The sequence below is a fragment of the Leopardus geoffroyi genome, chromosome B3 (genome assembly GCF_018350155.1).
Source record: "Leopardus geoffroyi isolate Oge1 chromosome B3, O.geoffroyi_Oge1_pat1.0, whole genome shotgun sequence".
Taxonomy (NCBI): Eukaryota; Metazoa; Chordata; class Mammalia; order Carnivora; family Felidae; genus Leopardus; species Leopardus geoffroyi.
This window is the reverse complement of record NC_059337.1, coordinates 42,998,193-43,018,524: the sequence shown is the minus strand read 5'-3', so window position 1 is coordinate 43,018,524 and position 20,332 is coordinate 42,998,193. Positions and strand designations below refer to the sequence as shown.

Here is a 20,332-nt window from a genome sequence, read left to right as displayed (position 1 = left end):
ATAGCAGAGTCAGTACGTTGGGTAGTGAGTCAGCAGGCAGTAAGGAAACAAAGACGGTAAAGGTAGAGAATTGTCTCAGAAAGTTAGAAAGAGGCAAAAGAGAAGGCAGGGGTTAGATGGGGCCTAAGTGGGGCGGGAGAAGGTTCAGGAGGCCCTTTTAATTTTATTGTAAAAGACCTGAGGGGCACCTGGCTGGCTCAGTCCGAAGAGTGTGTGACTCTTAAACTCAGGGTCATGAGTTCAAGCCCCATGTTGGGGGTAGAGATTACTTAAAAAATAAATAAATAAATAAAATCTTAAAGGGGCGCCTGGGTGGCTCAGTCAGTTACGCGGCCAACTTTGGCTCAGCTCACGATCTCACAGTCCGTGAGTTCAAGCCCCGCATCGGGCTCTGTGCTGACAGCTCAGAGCCTGGAGCCTGTTTCAGATTCTGTGTCTCCCTCTCTCTGACCCTCCCCTGTTCATGCTCTGTCTCTCTCTGTCTCAAAAATAAATAAACGTTAAAAAAAAAAATTTTTTTTTAAATCTTAAAAAAAAAAAACATTCCCACAGTGTTGCAAATGGCAAGATTTCATTTTTTTCATTGCCAAGCAGTACTGCATTGTATATGTATATACCACATCTTCTTTATCCATTCAATCAAGTGATGGACATTTAGGCTCTGGGTGTTTTATGTAAGTAATGAATCACGGGAAATCTACTCCCAAAGCCAAGAGCACACTATATACACTGTATGTTAGCTAACTTGACAATAAATTATATTAAAAAAAATTTTTTTAATTCTAAAAACTGCAAAATTAAAGAAACAAAACAAAAAAAACCCAGACTTGAATGTGTTTAAATGCTTACAGGAAGGAGTGGAAGGAGGGGAAAGGGTGGGGAGGAAGAGAGTTGAAGATTTAGGAAAAAGAAAATTTATAAAAAGAAAGAAAAAAAGAAGTGATGAAAGGAGGCAGAGAGAGAGGAAGGAAAAAAGCTCCTAAGGACATGGAGAAGATGGGATCCAGATCAGAGGTGGGAAGATCACCTTAAATATAAGAGTTCAATTGTAACTGGTAAGATGGAAAAAAGGATTGGTATGGATACAGAAAGAGCTAAGTTTGGGATTATTGTTGTTATTAAAGTCAGTGTAATAGTTGAAGCAAAAAATTACTGAGCCAGACATGTCCCAAATGCTTTACACAAATTATTTCCTTTAATAATCACAAAAACTCTAAAATAAAAGTACTATTTTATCATTGAATGAATGAAGGTTAGACAGAAGGAGACCATCATGGTAATCAGTAAAATAATGTTTCAGGTGTTCTAATAAAATATAATAGGGGGCATAAAAGAAAGAACAATAAATTCTAAGAGGAAAGTGAAAAAGGAATTGGAAAGACAAGGTAATATCTAACATAAGAATTAAAACCTGAATGGGATCGTCAAGGAGACAAAGAGAAGAAAGTAATACAGGCAAAGAAAACGGTATGAAGAGTCTGAGCAAAGATACAGAGAATCAAACAACAGTATACACTAAGGAAACTACGTATCATTTGTATGCACTAGTGGGCCTCTTTATCAGTCAATGGGAAGTACGTGACTAAATTGTATTTTTTGTTTTGTCGGTTAGAAGCTCAACGTAAAATACTGTGCTCATTTATGACTAATATTGTTAGTCTAGTTTTTCTGGAGCAATTATCTCTAGTCTCTGTTATTGTAGATTTCATTTTTCATCAAGAGCTACTTAAAATTCATCTTGGAAAGAAGCAGAGGTAAACAGTATAATAAACACTAGATTCCTTGGTTCCCTTAAATTTGTTCATCCAGGTTTTCTGTTTTGTTTTTTCCCCCCAATGTTTCTGCTTTGGTCTTCAATTTGATGTATATCTCTGCTTCTCCATATGGAAATATTATTCTTAAGGCCTCAATGGAACCATGTCCTTTTTCTGTTTCTCCCCTTCTCTTTCATTTTGCTTCCTCTTCTTTCTTCACTAAGGCCCTCTCCATATAACTAATGAGAAGACAAGTATGTACCCAGCATGATTTACTCACTGTCCTTAACTTTAAACCATTTTTCCTACCATATAGTTGTCCAAAGAAAATAGAGGGAAAAATGTCCAATGTGAATATCCACACTATTTACCTTTCAAGATCTTTAGAAGAAAAGCAAACTGCATTATAAAATACTTAACCAAAATAAACTACCTTATATACATCTCAATATAATACACATGTACATATACACATTTCTAAGCTATTTGGAAATTCTACCTGCCTACACCAAGGATGAGAACATGACTCTATAAAAATTTGCCCTCCCCTACCTTCCCACATGTTTAAGATACAGCTTTTAATTCTTCAACAATGTTTGATATTGGTATCTTGATATTCATTAAATTCAAAGACACATCGAAATAGAGAATGTGATAACAGCATCACTATAAATTTTGAACTTCTAGAAAAGTTGTAAAAAAAAATTACACATAAAAACAAAATAGCTGTTTGTATCAACAGTTGGTTTTAGCAATTCACCCTGTGACAGGCAATATTTTACATGTAATTGTAAACTGTAAATTGTAAATAAGGCCAACATTACCAATAGACTGAGTTCTCCCAGTGTGACACCAAATGAAAGAGGCTGCTTTGGATCAGTGACCTATCAAAAAAGAAAAGATGACATGAAAATATACTGATGGTAAAAGTGAAACCAGGCTCCACTCTGTACAGTAGGCAACATAGGGCAATTAGTATGCAATTAAGTCACACAATCCAAATGGATTTGTGGGAAAAAAAGAAGAGAAAAAGGCAGTAACATGGCTAGGATTACCCATATTTTGTAGGCATGATATGAATACGATACTTTCCCAGTGAAACTCTTTTCTTATGAAGTGAACTCTTTTCTCACTAACTAGATTCTTGTCTAAATAGTGAAAAAGAGACAGTCTCTTTAGGTCTACTATTAAAGATGTTCTTCAAAGATAAAGAAAACAAGATGTCATAGATAATAACCGTGCCACTAAACTACTTTTAACACTTAGAAATGTGAACTGTCTCGTTAAGCCTTTAACATTCTTAACTTTTCAAAACTGCTTTGTTCGGAAATGCCCAAGATTCTTAACATACTCTCTTAACCTGTTAAACTTTTGTTCTATTCCTGATCTTCGATACATAAGTTATATTGACACACCATGCTTACACTGTACCACAATGTGTACAATGTCATTGTTTTAGACATCACAGGGATGTCCAAAAGTCATACAGGGTGGTTGGCCATGAAAGAAACTAGGGAAACTAGAGAGAGAAGAAAAAACATATTGTTTTAAGTCATCCAACAGGGACTCCAGAGTGTAGTCACATAGACCCTTCACAAATGCAGGAAAAATGCATGCTCTGGAATAACTGAGAAGCACAAATCGCTCTGGGAGCTTAGTTTTTTATTATCTTCCTTTATATCCACGCTCATCCTTATACCTCAGACAACCAGTTCAAGATAGCTTGCAGCTATTTCAGAATAAAACATAACTCCTCACTTGCTAAGGCACTACCCACAAACTACGACTATCATCCAGTGAGCATCTTTATGATACATTATTATACTTGCCCTACTCCCCACTTCCTAAACTCTATTTTTCATTATCCTAAATACAATAATTAAGGTAATAACATTGAAAGAGGAATGATACAAGGAAGATCCCTTTGCACTTTTTAGTTCTTTTCCTCTTAGACCTTTTTAATCTATCTTGTCAGTGACACCAACTTAAACATTATTGATATTACTTATCCCACTCCTGTGCATCTCTGTATATTTTTTTTATTAAAAAGAGAGAAATAATGTGCCTTTCTAATTGTACTTGCACAGTAAAAAAGCTTAGTTAAAGCTCAAACTGAGGTTCACATTCATCAATACACCATTAGTTTCAATAATAACTCTCACTTCCATGATGTGTTGAGGTGATTTATATTCCTAAGTTTGTTTAAACAAGGGCACTGGTGACTTAGGTTTTTTAGACATTTGTTAACAAAATTCAGTTTAATAACTACCTAAAACCAAAAGGTAAAGTCAAAATAAGAAGGAGATAGTGTCTCTTGCAAAACTACAAGTACGTATTACTAAAACTAAAGTTCTATAAGGAATCTGTGAGAAAAAGAAAATAAGTTCTATATACGTCAGTACTGCTTTAATTAAATCCAAACCTTAAGTTATTAAAAACAAAAAAGAATACAAACTCATTTTTAGAAGAGACAGAATATCATTTCCATCACCTTAGGTAAATGAAAAAATTCAAGGTTATTTTACGTAATTTTCAAACTTTAAAACAAAGCAATGTATATTTAGTTTAAGTAAAATTAATCAGTAAACAGTCTTCAATCAACTAATGTTAAATTCTGTTTATAAGTGAAGTATCGTTTCTCAATATACTGTTGCACATGTATGTGAGTAGTTATGCATATTTAATCCCTTCTGAAGGAATGTAAAGAGCATGGGACTAGCAGTCTATTGGTGTATGATTTAGTCCACTCTCTACTAACTACCATTATAGTTGATTATTTCCACCACCACTTGGACCTAATTTTTTTTATCAATATAGTTCCTTAAAGTTATAATAAGTCTTAAGGCATTAAACAAAATTTAAAATAAATAACAGAGGACAAGTGAAAAATTTCTCATACTACTTTTAGAAAGGGGCATACAGTGGTTTTACATTTATACACATAAGTGCCTAATGAAAGAAGCCTAACACAGGAAAGATATGGTAGTATATTCATCAGAAAAAAAAATCATGGATTTAGAATCTGGTATGGATAACCCATATCTAAACAAATCAATAATTAGTATCATAAAATACACAATTATTAGCTTCACCTCAATAAGTAAATTACTTACATCATCTTCATATTTAATGTGAATGTCTGTGATTTTTACTTGTACATTTTTAATTACTTGGGTTGCCAATTTTTCCAAAAATGTATCCTTTTTGGCCTCTTTTGGCTTATCTATAAAAAACAGAAAAATACAAGGTCAAGAGTTGAAATTCTCACATACTTCACTATCAAATGACCAAAGCATAGCAAAGGCACTACTCAACAGAAAGGACAGCCTATTCTGGTGTCCTTGCTTTATTTTAGATTTATTTTAGACTTTAATATGTGTTTCCAAGTTAAAACTTATTTTTGAAGTTATGGAGTATCTAACATTCATTTTACCTTTGAAGACAGAAATCAAGTGGCGATGTGTACAAACAACACATGGCATAAAAACTACTTTTACCTACCTTTCGAGCGATCAAGACTTTTAAAAGGTTTCTTAAAATGTTTTTTGTGCTTTTTACGTTTACGTCCTTCTCAGTGGAAGCATTTTAGTGAGAAAAGGATAAAATTCAAGTTAGGAGACTAGAGGACAGAAAGAAAAACAAGAGAATTCTTCCTAACAGCAAATTCTGGTACAGTTCGCTTTACTTCTATTCTAAACTGACCTGCTATTTCAATACAAACAAATTCATAAACCTCCTTAGTCTAGAATAACCTCCTTTAATCTAACAAATAACTTGGCAAGTACAATTATACAAAAATTAGGCAAATATCCATACACAAAGTGCTTTAAATATTTTTGACTCTTCAATTAAAGTTTAACTTTAATTTCAAGATTATCAAAATACTGGAAATGTAATAATGACCGAATATAAAACTTTCAGGGAAAGGTTTTCACAAATATATGGTAGGGACACAGGAACACAAATGAAATGAATGGTTAGGTTGGTGACAGGTAACTTCCTCTGGATGATACACCTCACAAGCAAAACCCTTGAACGAGTTAAGGATACAAAGAACCCCCAAAGAGAAGAATGTACACTGAACTGTACTTTGAAATTGGCTTAGTAATTAATTCCTTTAAAACCTCATCCTCTTTAATTGGCACTGCTTCACTTTTATGGCATTAAGCAACACCCATCTGATCCAAGTTACACATCTTGACACTCAACTTCCTACTAGACATCATCTCTAGTCTGCACTCTTAAAGTGGTCTCCGTATGGTCTCGCTTGCCTCTAGTCTCCACACTACCTCCAAAATAAACATCCTCGTATGGTGCCACTAGACTAATACCTTCTACAATGCCATTCACAGCCTGTTAATCCCCTACTCAAAATTCTTTTTTGAGGCTCTCTGCAGCCCGGCAGACAAAATGAAAAAGTGTTTGCATGACACAAAGGTCCTTTCAAGATCTGACCCCTAGCTCCTTGTGCCGTTCTATCTCCTCTACTCATGCTTGCGCTGGATACTTCAGAAACACTATTCTTACCTAACAAAACAAGCCTAACTTGCTAACGGCTAATGCTTCTCTCTTGTATGTATCATTCCCAGATCTTCAGTTGCCCTCCCTGAAGTTCTTCACCAGGCAAACTCCTAGGAGGCTCCCAAATTCCAGATCCCCTAAGGCCTTCTTCAACTATTCCAAGCAGCTCCAGGGCCATCTACCTCTGCACCTTTACATAGACTTCCACTAAGCAGTGATTATACTGTAATTGAAATGTTTACACAACTGTCTTGCCACTAGGCAGGAATCTTCATTAGGACAGGAATTATCCTAATATGTAGGCACATGGCACATGACAGGCATCTGTTCAAATGAGTCAAAAAATCCACATCTGAACATTGTAATAAAATATATAAACCCAGCTCAGGTTATATATATATAGCATGTGAGAAAATACACATGAAATTTAGCTTGAAATCTTAAAACTGTTCTTCCTTGGGGTGCCTGGGTGGCTCAGTGAGTTAAGTGTCTTGACTTTGGCTCAGGTCATGATCTCACAGTTAGTGAGTTTAAGCCCCGTATCAGGCTCTGTGCTGACAGACAGGTCAGAGCCTGGAGCCCACTACAGATTGTGTGTGTCTCCCTCTCTCTCTGCTCCTCCCCTACTCACACACTCTCTCTGTCTCTCTCTCAAAAATAAATAAACATTAAAAAAATTAATAACTAAATAAAATTGTTCTTGATATTTTAAAACAAATTGTCCTGCCACTATAAAAACGAAGAACCAGGGGCGCCTGGGTAGCTCAGTCGGTTGGGCGTCCAAATTCGGCTCAGGTCATGATCTTACAGTTCTTGAGTTCGGGCCCCGCGTCGCGCTCTGTGAGAACAGCTCAGAGCCTGGAGCCTGCCTCGGATTCTGTGTCTTCCTCTCTCTCTCTGCCCCTACACAGCTTGCACTCTGTCTGTCCCTCTCTCAAAAATAAACAAACATTAAAAAAAATTAAAAAAAACAAAAAAAACCCAAAGAACCAAATCCTGGATTCCAAGAATAAAACCCTAAGTTTCAAGACGAAAACATTTAATAAATACATAAACAATCTGGACCTTGTTATTACCAGTATTTCTTGCCATAATGATGGTCCCTAAGTCTTTTTCATTCATAAATTAAACATCTAGAAACAGACTGAGTTCTCAAAGAAGTATTACTTAAAAAGAAACAAGAAAGACAAAGTAGCCCTGAAAACTACCCCCACTTGACTAGAACAGCTTTCAGAGACAGTTTCAGCTTCTGGGTTTAGATACTACTGTAACTCACTCTTCTTACCTTACCTTATTATCTTTCTGGCTTCACAACTGTTTTAGCCTCTTGTTTCATCTTTATTTGATCCCACTGTTATAAAGTTTCTATTTAATCTGATGAATACTAAATTTATGATTCTCAATCACTCTCTAAATTGGTCCTCAAATATTTTGGTCTTGGGGCACCTTTTACATACTTACTTGAGAACCTTTCAAAGCTTTTTATTAGTGTGGGTTACAACTACTGATATTTGCCAGAGTGGAAATCAAAACTGAGCAATTTTTTAAAAATGTATTAATTCACTTTTTAAAAACTACTATGCGATAGCACTGATAACATGTTTATGAAAAATAACCACATTTTCCGAACAAAAAATTGTAGTGAAAAGAGTAGCACTGTTTTACAATCTTACAAATCTCTTAATGTCTGGCTTGGCAGAAGACAGCTAGATTCACATACCTCCTTCTGCCTTTGATCTGCTGAAATATGTTGTTTAAATTGAAGCATATGAAGAAAATCTGAACTAACCACATACACGTGCAACAAAAACAAACAAAAAAAAAGGGTGGAACATCTTCATGGTCTTTTCATGTAAATACAATACTATACCCAAACTCAACAAGTGGTAGTTTCTTAAAGGTTAATTCCATTTTGGAATCTGAAACTCTATCAATAAATTTTTCATCCAAATTAAATTAAATTGGTTACCTTGCACTTCAAATGGATCTTTTACACATACCTGATTTTTTTTTATCACTCATTGGTAATAAGGAAATATTGCTTCATTGAATTATGCAGATCTTCTCAATGTTGAGTGATTTCATTATTTACTACCAAAAATCCTGTTTGTTAGTACCCCTGCCAATCTCATCAAAAAGTCTTTAAGTACTGGGAAGCTGCCAAACTCCAGGTGGCAAATACAAGTTTTCCCAATTTCTAATTTTTGCTCAAAAGCTAAAATCTTATTATTAGCAACAAATATCATGAGTTGATTTTTGTTGAAGCGTCTACCAAACACCCAAATCTGAATAATAACAGTCTGTCAATCACTCTTCCACATAAAATGATTTTCCAGGAAAAAAGCAACTAGTTCAGCTGACAATTTAAACAATGCGCAAGTATTTTTCCTTAAGACAATTATTCTACGTAAGTGCTTCATACATACTTCTCCCTTTGTCACACAGAAAATTAAAGACACATAGTCAAGAGCTTAAGTTGATTCAAATTAAATTTTTCCTATTCCATCAATAACATTTTTAAGTAATACTGGGGCTCTCTTTCTTTTGTTGCATCTTATTTTTTACTGTGAGTACATGGTAGTGAACAATACAATGGCAACCAGTCAAGTTTGGTGCCACTGCCTTGATTCATGCTGAGGCAGCCGCAATTTTACACAACACTGCTTCTTCATCCTCAGCACCAGTGTTGGCACAGTAAAAAATCAAATACTGTTTTAGTATTATTACGAAAACAGTTTTGATGGTTTGGGAACTATTGCTCTGGAATAACTTTTTAAATGACATCAAATGGGGAAGGAATATACACTCAGAAAGTAGAAAGATGAAATGATCATATAAGTATACATTAAGTCCTAGCCAAATGAATGAAGATATCATCACCAAATTAACTATTCTCATTTCAGAATCATCAATATTCTAGGACTAGTTTTTTATCCAGGTTAATGTAGTCTTTTTGAAAAGTAAACTCTGAATCAATTACATTTTCCTTCATAGTGATTGATCACTGTCTGATTTTTTGGGGGGAGGTGGTGTTTTGTTTGTTTGTTTGATCGCCAATATTGTCCAATGATTTTGTTATGACTTGAACGGGCCACTGGAATTCATTTGTACCTTGGAGGCAGATAACTCCTAGTAGGATCAGAAAACACTGCTCCGAGAGAATGTAGAAAGTTGGTCTAATCATAACAAAATTAAAAAGTGAGCCATGAGTACTTCCTGACTATCTTTTATATTAAACAAAGTAACTGCAAGGCAAATTAGCATAGTCAGTCACATTTGCTAAAGGGGCAAATTTTATCAAAAGACAAACGTCTTTCAAGACCATTTCACTCAATGCTGTGAAATCTGCAATGCAAATTCTTCTTCCATTTGCCAAATGAACCCAAATATTAAAGAAGTTTCTAGCTGTAGAAGTAATTCTAACCTAATGTTTATTGTTTATGTTTTGAGTACACACCTCACTTGCCATTCAATTGATACAAATTTTAAGTGTGACTAATATAATAAACTCCTATAAAATTATAGAAAATATAATTAAACATGTCAAATTAATTTGTAAATTATCAGAACTATTATTTTAACATACTTGATCAATTCCCTACCAAATAAAAGAATCCTATTGTAAATGCTAAAGCAGTCACCCTTCAAATCTGCCTTTTGTGGAGTCTCAAACTTCAGTATGCTGTGTAAGACAATGGTCTACATTTGTCTCTGGAGCTCCTACGGAGGTAAAGCAAATCAGGGAGGATATGAAGGACGCCAGATGGACACCTCTTATCAAGGCTCTAAATAAAGTCTCACATAGTAAAATAGGTTCCATTTTCTTGCTTTTTACAAACCTGAAAACTACTACTATAGGAGAGAACTTGCCCAGCTGAGAAACTACTATATGACAGAGTCCACAAGGCAATCCAGATGTGAAAGTTGTCTACAGACCAAACTGTAAGCTCCACAAGGACAGTTCATGTTTGTTTTACCCCATGAACATTCAGGCATCCAGCACGGTGCCTGCCATGTGAATACACTAAATATTTAGTGAATGAACAAATGGCTACAGAAGGTTGGGAAATGGAAATAATGGTAAAGGAGAAAAACCTGAATTACATTTCCATATTTTCTTAAAAAAAAAAAAAGGCATGTCATCAAATAGGCTCCATTAAATGTTCAAGAGTAGATAAGAATATAATTTTTTATATAACTAAATAAAATTAACCATGCATACCCACCAGGCTTGATGTCCTTGTAAACAAAGTTTTCCAAGCCATATATGAACTCCCCTGAATGTGCCCCTGCATCCGCATGGCAGCAATAACCAGAATGCAAAGCATTTAAAAGACACTTTAATTTCACATGTAAAATATGTCTAAACTTAATTCAAAGAATTAGAAATCATGTGACAGAAGAAGTGAAATGCAGTGACACCAAAACAATCTATTTCTCAGGAAGTATTCACAGTGACACCATTTCCATTATTTCAACATACAAACTTCATTATCATAATATTGTAACAAAATTTCTTAGTAATTAAAATTATAAGAATCATTTCAAATTAAGCAAAGCAGACAAATTAGCATTAATATCTCACTGAATTGCTTGAAATTTTCAAACAGAGCAAAAATCAGATATTTTGGTTCCCTTTTGGTCTACTGTTTTTGCCCATTTGCAGAACGCAATATTCAGAGAGATTTACACTAACTTCAGAGTCAACTAAAATGAACTCATCTTACTTTAATTTACTCTCATCTGTCCCTTTTTAGATACAATGACTCCTTTCTACCCATTCTTGTTAGTGATGGCCAGATAGCACCATCCTCCAATTCCCTCCTCACATACAGCATAGACACGACAGCAAGCTTAATGTTTCTAAAACACAGCTCTTATGACATCCCTCCCTGGATTTTTAAAGAAAGTAAAAGGGACTGACTGTCTGACTCTCTTCGTGGTTATAGATTAAAGTCTGTTATAACACGAAACTAAAAATAAAGGCTCTAGAGCCAGAGAAGGTTCAAATTACAGCTCTATCATTTTCTAGCTCTGTGACTTAGGATGACTTATTTAACTTGCAGCTTTCTCCACTGGGAGAAATGGGAACAATAGCCTTAAGTCATAGAGTTGTAACTATTAAATGAGTCAATAAATAGAAAGCATTTTGAAAAGTGACCTGGCAAATAGTAGATGCTCATTAAATGTTAGCTGCTACCATTGTCATTACCGTCACCATTATCACCATCACGGCATTCAAATCTCTTAAAATTGACCTAAACTCAGCTTTTTAACTTACATTTAACTACATTCTATCAAACTCCCAAATTCTTAGCTGTTCCCCATACATACTCCATACTTGTCTCTCTTCACTGTCCCCTCCACCTAGAAGACCCTGTCTCCTTTTCTGTAAACTCATCTTTTAGACACAGCTTAAATATGTGTCTAAACAGTGTCTGCCCTGATCTCTTTGGCTGAACATGATATGTTCATTCTGAACTTCCTTACCACTCTTATCTTTACCTCTCTGATAAGACTCAACACTTTTCTCCTGTTTATTATTATGCATATGTCTTATTTTCTCAACTAAAATGTAAGGTTTTGGACAGCACGATTCACGGATTCTCTGACTGTTATGTTTCCATCAGTGTGTTGAGCAGATGGGCATAAGACTTCTCAAAAGTACCTAGAAACTAACGATACTGCCTTCAAAATTCTAGTTTTAAACCTAGCATTCTATCCCCAGTCAAATCAAACAAGTATGTAAGTAAACAAAGACTTTCAGCCTTGAAAGGATCTTAAAAAATTATATCCAATGTATCCTTTCTTAAAAGCTACAGATATGCTTCAGCATAACTAACAAAGAACAAAAGGCAAGGGACCCAGAAAACACTGAACTAAACACAGAAGAGTAATGAAGACCAATCCCAGGAAGACAGCTGTGCAGCAGGACTGAAAAAACAACCATTTCAAAGGGAGATCTTCAAGAGAAAATGGGGATGGGGTGTGGGTGGAGAACCAATAGGTGTGTATGACAATAGTAAAGTAACACTGAGAGTCATATAACATTATTTCATGTGGCAAGTGAAAAGAATTAAAGGTAAATTTACACAGAAAAGAAAGCAAATAAAAAAGAAGCATTTACAAGTTCAAGAAAAACAAAAGGTTGTAAAGAAAAGAAATATAATCACAGTACATCATTTGACCTGCACAGTGAACAATTACACTGTCAGAGTAATGTAAATTTGACCTGTAATTGGCCATAAATTATTATATACCATATTCTGAGACGAGGAAGAGGGCAATTTAGAGTGAAAGATGATGGTAAGAGAAGTAAACTCCGTGACTACCATAAGAGGATATCCTAGGTAAGACCTTATGCTAATAAATTAGATAATGGCAGAACATCAGTATTTCTAAAACCACGGTTCCCTCTAAGGAATGGGTCTAAAGGGTAGAGAAGAGCAGAACAGGGGATTGACATTTTGCCTCAGAAGTCTTTTTGGGAAAACTATTTGATTTTAAAGTGTGTGTGTATACTACTTAGATAAAATTAACATTTTAAATACAGAATCTATAGCATTTGGGAATCTTTGGCCTTCATAGGAATTTAATCTTTCCCTTTACTTTATAAAAGCCTTTCTAGGAAAATAAACTCACTATAATAAAATAAATGGAGAAAAATATCAAGAAGTTTATTTTGGGTGGCTCAGTCGGCTAAGTGTTTGACCCTTGATTTCGGCTCAGGTCATAATCTCACAGTTCATGGGTTCGAGCCCTGCATCAGGCTCTGTGCTGACAGCGTGGAACCTGGGTGGGATTCTCTGTCTTCCTCTCTCTCTGCCCCTCCCCCACTCACATGCTGTCTCTCTCTCTCTCAAAAAATAAAATAAAATAAAATATATATTTATATTTATTTATATATTATATACGATATATATTATATATTTTTAATATTTATATTTATATTTTAAAAAGTTTATTGGGGGGCGCCTGGGTGGCTCAGTTGTTTAAGTGTGAAACTTCGGTTCAGGTCATGATCTCACAGTTAATGAGTTCAAGCCCCACGTCAGGCCTTGTGCTGACAGCTCAGAGTCTGGAGCCTGCTTCAGATTCGGTGTCTCCCTTTCTCTGACCCTTTCCCGATTGCACTCTGTCTCCCTCTCTCTCAAGAGAAAAAAAACATTAAAAAAATTTTTTTTTCATAAAAAGTTTATTTTTACAGTTGAGCAAACTGTTTAGAAATGAACTATTATATTTCAATTTTATTTTTTCCCACAAGACTGTGGGCAGCACTCTATTTTACCAAATAGAACAAGTTAAGTAAAAATACTTTTTTAAAGCCGATTAGCATGATTATTTTGTTTTCAATTTTATCATCTGCTGCTTTGAGTTGAACTACTTCCTCTTCTCACCTCTCTTAGTCTCTATACATGTGACATGGTGCTTTTGTGCTTTTAAAACCAAGAAATAAGTGGAAAAATAATAAGTCCCCAAAATACAGTATTAATATTAATAATGGTGAAATGCAAAGCATCTAAAGACTAGGGTGTTTTTTATCATTTGCATGAATAATACTATATAAAAATATGACCTATATTCATGGAAACTTGAAAAAATTTATATGCAGTCAAGATAATTAAATGTAGTTTTTAAAAAACAGTATCAATATATATCCCAATTCTTGAATTCATCTCTTTTAAGATTTATTTTGAAGTACTTTCTACACCCAACATGGGGCTCAAACCCACAACCCCTAATCAAGAATCACATGCTCTACCAATTGAACCAGCCAGGCACCCTGAATTCATTTCTTTTATACTCAGAATATTTTTCTGAAAAATCTAAGATAATAACATTAAAACTGAATTTTACATTCTAAATTTTAGTTCTATCCCCCCAAAATGTAAATTTTACTATTCAGGAAGTTACAACGTAATTATTGTACATTATATAAGCATAAGAGTCCTATCGACACAAACTCAGGGCCACAGATGTTCAGCCCCTATAAATACATCAAATCATCCTAAACATATAAATTTCCTAAGCATTAAACACACAGCAGTCAAAATTTCATAGGTGCTCAATACAAAATGTACAGCAGGTTATAATTATGCCAATTAAGCTGTCAACTACTAAAACAGGAGAGACTATACACACTTCTTACAGTTCACTGGAAACACTAAAATATGTTTTAAACAATCACAGCTAATTCCATCCAAAAAGAAAAAAGAAAGAGGAGTTTGGAGTTTATTTCTAAAAAGGAAAAATATAACAATTTTATACATACATAATAAGTTATACATATAATTATGCTATATTATATATTATGATACATATTTTATATATCATTTTATCTAAACATGTATCACTATGCCTACTGATAAATATATGTCATTAAATACGGTGTGTTAACAAAATATACTTAATATGACCTGTATCAAGAAAGAAATGAAATTCTAACGCTCTCCAAGTCCTTCTCCTCATTTTTAGGGTACTATTTCCACATATACTAATTAACCAAAAGTGAATAAAAGTAAATAATCGCACTGAATTGTCATAAACAAAACCATTCTCACTTTGCTTTATTTGGCACACAAAAGTAACAGAAATAAAGAACACTGTTTTCATAAAAACACAGATTCTTAAACTTCAGGGGAAAGACAAAATATGCTCAAGTATGAAAAGAGAAAGGTAAAACACATTTAAGTTTTTAAAAAATTTCTTTCATTTAGACAGCCTCAATACTTAAAGTATTTTAGTAATTTTCTGTAAAAGAATCAATAATTCTGCATAAGAGCAAGCACTTGGGGCAAAAAAAAATTAGAATCATTGATAAGGAATTTTAATGAACAAGCTATTTTTAAGAGATTTCTTACTGATTACACTAGGAAACAAAATCATTTCTGTCATTTCTAACTCACGGTTTGCCCTACCTTTTAAGAAAGACCAAAGAGAAATGCATTAGCATTTGTGGTATCGTCTTCTCCCATCACAGACATGCATAAACATGCCAACCAAATGATAGAAAAACGATGTAAACTGCTAGTAATTCTCACACCCCAAACAGCAACTGGGGTGTGATTTGACTTGAAAGAGAAAAACTGGAGGCCTGGAGGAATCCTTCAACTCATCACTCTATAGACTACTTTTTCATCTCATCCTTATTCTTTCTCCATAAACCAAATCAAAATAGTCATCATATTTTTAGATAAAAACAAAAAAATAAAACTTAAGACAAGATGTTAAAATGTTGAAATCTGAAAAATCAAGTTTTTAAAAATATCCTATCCGATATAAGGAGACATAGCTAGAAACAGAATTACAGCACTACTTCCTCTAAACATTATTTCGCTACACTGATACGGTGAACCTCATTATCTTCCATGGATACACCTAAAAATGTAGAGATAGAACCTATTGGCATTTGGCAAAAACAAACAGGCTTGCAAGAACTCACAGAAAGGTCTCCATAAAGCATCACAGAAAAACAAGTGGTTAAAGACAGTGGGAAAATTAAACCGGCAGTGAGATAAAACAATCGTGTGGCAATGATTCCTAAATGTGGGCCATGAAAATATAATCAGTATTGTGACATATGATTTTAGAAGAATATTCTTTCTTTGGAACTACAATTTATGAAAGCTTATGAAAGTATCCTCTTTAAAGTGCATTAAATATATCTAAAATATAGGTATATATATCTAAAACATAAACATATTGTACCTTTCTCTGCTGCTTTCTGAAGAGCTTCTTCAATTCGGGATAGCTCTTTCTGTTTAATATCTTGCAAGGATTTTTCTTCTTTTTCAGCATCATATTTAATACCTAAAAATATATATTTAGTTCACATATTAAAAAATGCAATTATCAGATAAATAGGAAACGTTCAACCTCATTATGATTGGGAGTGTATGTGTACTCTAAGTCTTGTAAGCCACTTTTTAATTCAAAAGATCCGCAATCTTTAAATTAATTTTACAAAAGTTTAAACATAAATAAACGATCCTTCTTTATTTACAAAGCTTTTATCAAAAGGGAAAGGAGGGAAAGAAAGGAATTAAAGAGAGAAAGAATGGGGCACAGAGGTGGCTCAGTCAGGTAAGCATCTGACTCTTGGTTTTGGCTCAGGACATAATCTTCCTGTTTATGGGATCAAGCCCCACTCTGCTGGCAGTGCAGAGCCTACTTGGGATTCTCTCTGCCCCTCTTGCTCTCTCTCTCAAATAAACAAATTAAGAAAAACAAAAAATAAAGGGAGAAAGAAAGAGAGAAAACCAAAAGGAGAGGAAAAGAGTGAGGAGAAGGTAAAAAGGAGAAACAGAGGCAGGCAGAAAATTTCCAGTCATCTTATCTGAGGAGTAAAATTTTGAGTAACTATAAAAAACACATAATATCCAATACTAGATGGTACCAATATAGATTGACAAAAAGACTCTTAGAAAATAATTCAAGAATATGTATCAACAATCAGAAAATAGGTATTTCCTTTTTATCCAGTAATCTCATTGCTGATAATGTATCCTAAGGAAATAACACCAAAGAATAAAAAAGATATCTTTAAGAACAAGGTGTTTATAAGGTTCAATGTAATAGTCCAAAACAGCAGGCAACCCACAATGGAATATCCTATAGACTTTCAAAATTATCACTATCCCATATCAAAAATATATACATTAAGTAAAAAAGCCAGATCCATGTTGTATATATAAAATGTGATAAATACTCTATCAAATTGAGTATGTATATAGTAAAGAACAGAAAGCAAAATATAAAAATAAAAATTGTGTTTGCTTTCTGGTTGGGAAAACAAGTAATTTTTCCCTAAAATATCCAAACTTTTCTTAACATTCTATTGTTCTTATAACTGAAAAAGAAACAATCATAACAAAAGGTATGACTTAAGTAAATATTGCTTTACAACATTCATTAAAAATTAGGGGCGCCTGGGTGGTGCAGTCGGTTAAGCGTCCGACTTCAGCCAGGTCACGATCTCGCGGTCCGTGAGTTCGAGCCCCGCGTCGGGCTCTGGGCTGATGGCTCAGAGCCTGGAGTCTGCTTCTGATTCTGTGTCTCCCTCTTTCTCTGCCCCTCCCCCATTCATGCTCTGTCTCTCTCTGTCTCAAAAATAAATAAAACGTTAAAAAAAAATTAAAAAAAAAAAATTAGAATACTATTATTTACAATTAAAAATAATCTACCTTTTTCACATGCATTTTTGAATGAACACTCACTCAAAACCAGAAGCAACAAAATAGGGGGGAAAATTTTCCATTCTTGAAATCTGTAGCTTAATACATCAGTACATTTTTAAAAACTTATTTCATTTCAATCTCCAAAAGTAAATTATTCAATGCATCTGAACTTAAAATGAAGCCTTAGTTGCAAAATAATTATTCAGAGAAGAGATTAAAATTATCAAATGGTTGGAATTATTCTTTCCAGCAGTAACATAAAAATATTTTATATAAAATGTGGCAATATATATGTGTGTATATGTAAAATGTACATATACATATACATGTGTGCATATGCATATATAATCAGTTTAAAGTATCTTCTATTTTATTAAACATATTAAAATATTTAGCCAAGGTAATAATTTAATTTCACTGTGCTGTTACTGAGTGGTTATAATCTAAAACAACATACTTGCTCCAGGGACAACAAGCAGGTAGAGTCCCTCTAGGGTCGCAACAACTGCTTCTCCATAAAGGTTTTTCCAAGGAATCTTCAAAGTTAATTTATCTAAAAAAAAATAATAATTTCAACCTTAAATTCTTATTTGAGCTACTCCAGAAGATACACATTTCCCACTTTCCTTTTAGAGAAAGAGTGTAACACAATCCTCACGCATATATGTACCACTCAGAAAAAAACGAAAAAACTCGAACAATGAAATTTACAAAAATCTCTTCCATATTTGTAACTATTCACACTGTATTTTATACTTTTCAAACTTTCTGATAATTATAATTTCATTTAATATTTCCCAACTGTACGTAGAATGAGGCAGCTATTATTTCAACTTTGAAAAAAATGAAACTCAGTCCCAAAGAAGTTAAAAGAATTACCTAAGTCTACCCAAGTCATCAGTGTGGTGGTACATATACCACCAGAATCACTGGTACTTTTAAATCAAGATGCCCAAAGTTTGGGGAGCCTGGGTGGCTCAGGTGGTTGAGCATCCAACTTCAACTGAGGTCATGATCTCGAGGTTCACAAGTTCAAGGCCCACATTGGGCTCTGTGCTCACAGCTCAGAGCCTGGAGCCTGCTTCAAATTCTGTCTCCCTTTCTCTCTGCCCCTCCCCCACTCTGCCTCTCACACTCTCTCTCTCAAACAAAAAAAAGAAAACAAAACTTCTTTTAAATAAAAAAAAGATGCCCAAAGTTCAAAGAACTGTTAAACAGGATAATAAAGTGAAGAGGAAATAAAATAATGCAACGTAAGGGAGGATATTTTGATTCACTTTCATGGCTTATGTAGGTAGGGCAGTTTTACCTGGGAATCTATTCCCAGGGTTAAAATCTCAAATTACTTCTCCATTTAAATTGTATTATTCTTCAGTTTGTAAACCTGTTGAGTTTCCTAAATGGCTCCCATGTGAGGGGAGTCTAGAAGTAATAATGCCAGTATACTTCTGGGCCATTTCTAAGTCTGATGACTTTATAGTGAGAACCACCTATTTATAACAGATACTCTTACATAAGTAATTAACTCATAAACTCCTAAAAAGTTGATTTGATTGCCTTTATGGTGAGCATGAGTCTGAAAAAGTGAGAAATGATGCACAAGAATGAACCTGGACCACTTTCTTACACCATACACAAAAATAAACTCAAAGTGGATGAAAGACCTCAATGTAAGACAGGAAGCCATCAAAATCCTTGAGGAGAAAGCAGGCAAAAACCTCTTTGATCTTGCCCGCAGCAATTTCTTATTCAACACATCTCCGGAGGCAAAGGAAACAAAAGCAAAAATGAACTACTGGGACCTCATCAAAATAAAAAGCTTCTGCACAGTGAAGGAAACAATCAGCAAAACTAAAAGGCAACCGACAGAATGGGAGAAGATATTTGCAAACGACATATCAGATAAAGGGTTAGTATCCAAAATCTATAAAGGACTTATCAAACTCAACACCCAAAAAACAAAGAATCCAGTGAAGAAATGGGCAAAAGACATGAATAGACACTTCTCCAAAGAAGACATCCAGATGGCCACCCAACACATGAAAAAATGCTCCACATCACTCATCATCAGGGAAATACAAATCAAAACCACAATGAGACACCACCTTACACCTGTCAGAATGGCTAACATTAACAACTCAGGCAACAACAGATGTTGGCGAGGATGCAGAGAAAGAGGATCTCTTTTGCAGTGCTGGTGGGAATGCAAGCTGGTGCAGCCACTCTGGAAAACAGTATGGAGGTTCCTCAAAAAACTAAACATAGAACTACCCTACGACGCAGCAAATGCACTACTAGGCATTTATCCAAGGGACACAGGTGTGCTGTTTCAAAGAGACACATGCACCCCCATGTTTATAGCAGCACTATCGAAATAGCCAAAGTATGGAAAGAGCCCAAATGTCCATCGATGGATGAATGGATAAAGAAAATGTGATATATACATATATATATGTGTGTGTGTGTGTGTGTGTGTGTATACACACACACACACACACACACACATATATACATATATATATGTGTGTGTGTGTGTGTGTGTGTGTATACACACACACACACACACACACACACACACATAATGGAGTATTACTCGGCAATCAAAAAGAATGAAATTTTGCCATTTGCAACTACGTGGATGGAACTGAGGGTATTACGCTAAGTGAAATTAGGCAGAGAAAGACAAAAATCATATGACTTCACACATATGAGGGCTTTGAGAGACAAAACAGATGAACATAAGGGAAGGGAAACAAAAATAATATAAAAACAGGGAGGAGGACAAAACAAAAGAGACTCATAAAGATGGAGAATGAACTGAGGGTTGCTGGGGGGTTGTGGGAGGGGGGATGGGCTAAATGGGTAAGGGGCATTAAGGAA

General features: G+C 34.6%; 1 protein-coding gene across 5 annotated transcripts in view; it reads right to left on the bottom strand.

Annotated features, from left to right (window-relative positions):
• Nucleotides 1-20,332, bottom strand: part of VPS13C (vacuolar protein sorting 13 homolog C) — a 202,233-nt gene that overhangs the window by 163,240 nt on the left and 18,661 nt on the right. For 3 of the 5 annotated variants that reach the window (XR_006704645.1, XM_045449539.1, XM_045449537.1), the window contains exons 4-9: nucleotides 17,910-18,005; nucleotides 15,984-16,085; nucleotides 10,502-10,564; nucleotides 5,256-5,321; nucleotides 4,868-4,977; nucleotides 2,579-2,638 (exon numbers count right to left, since the gene is read on the bottom strand). Coding sequence is in view for 4 of the 5 variants with exons in the window: in XM_045449539.1 (XP_045305495.1) it covers nucleotides 2,579-2,638; nucleotides 4,868-4,977; nucleotides 5,256-5,321; nucleotides 10,502-10,564; nucleotides 15,984-16,085; nucleotides 17,910-18,005 (497 nt within the window). In the remaining variant the exon portion in view is untranslated. The remainder of the gene's footprint in view (nucleotides 1-2,578; nucleotides 2,639-4,867; nucleotides 4,978-5,255; nucleotides 5,322-10,501; nucleotides 10,565-15,983; nucleotides 16,086-17,909; nucleotides 18,006-20,332) is intronic. The other 2 variants (XM_045449540.1, XM_045449538.1) reach the window with 1 other exon arrangement.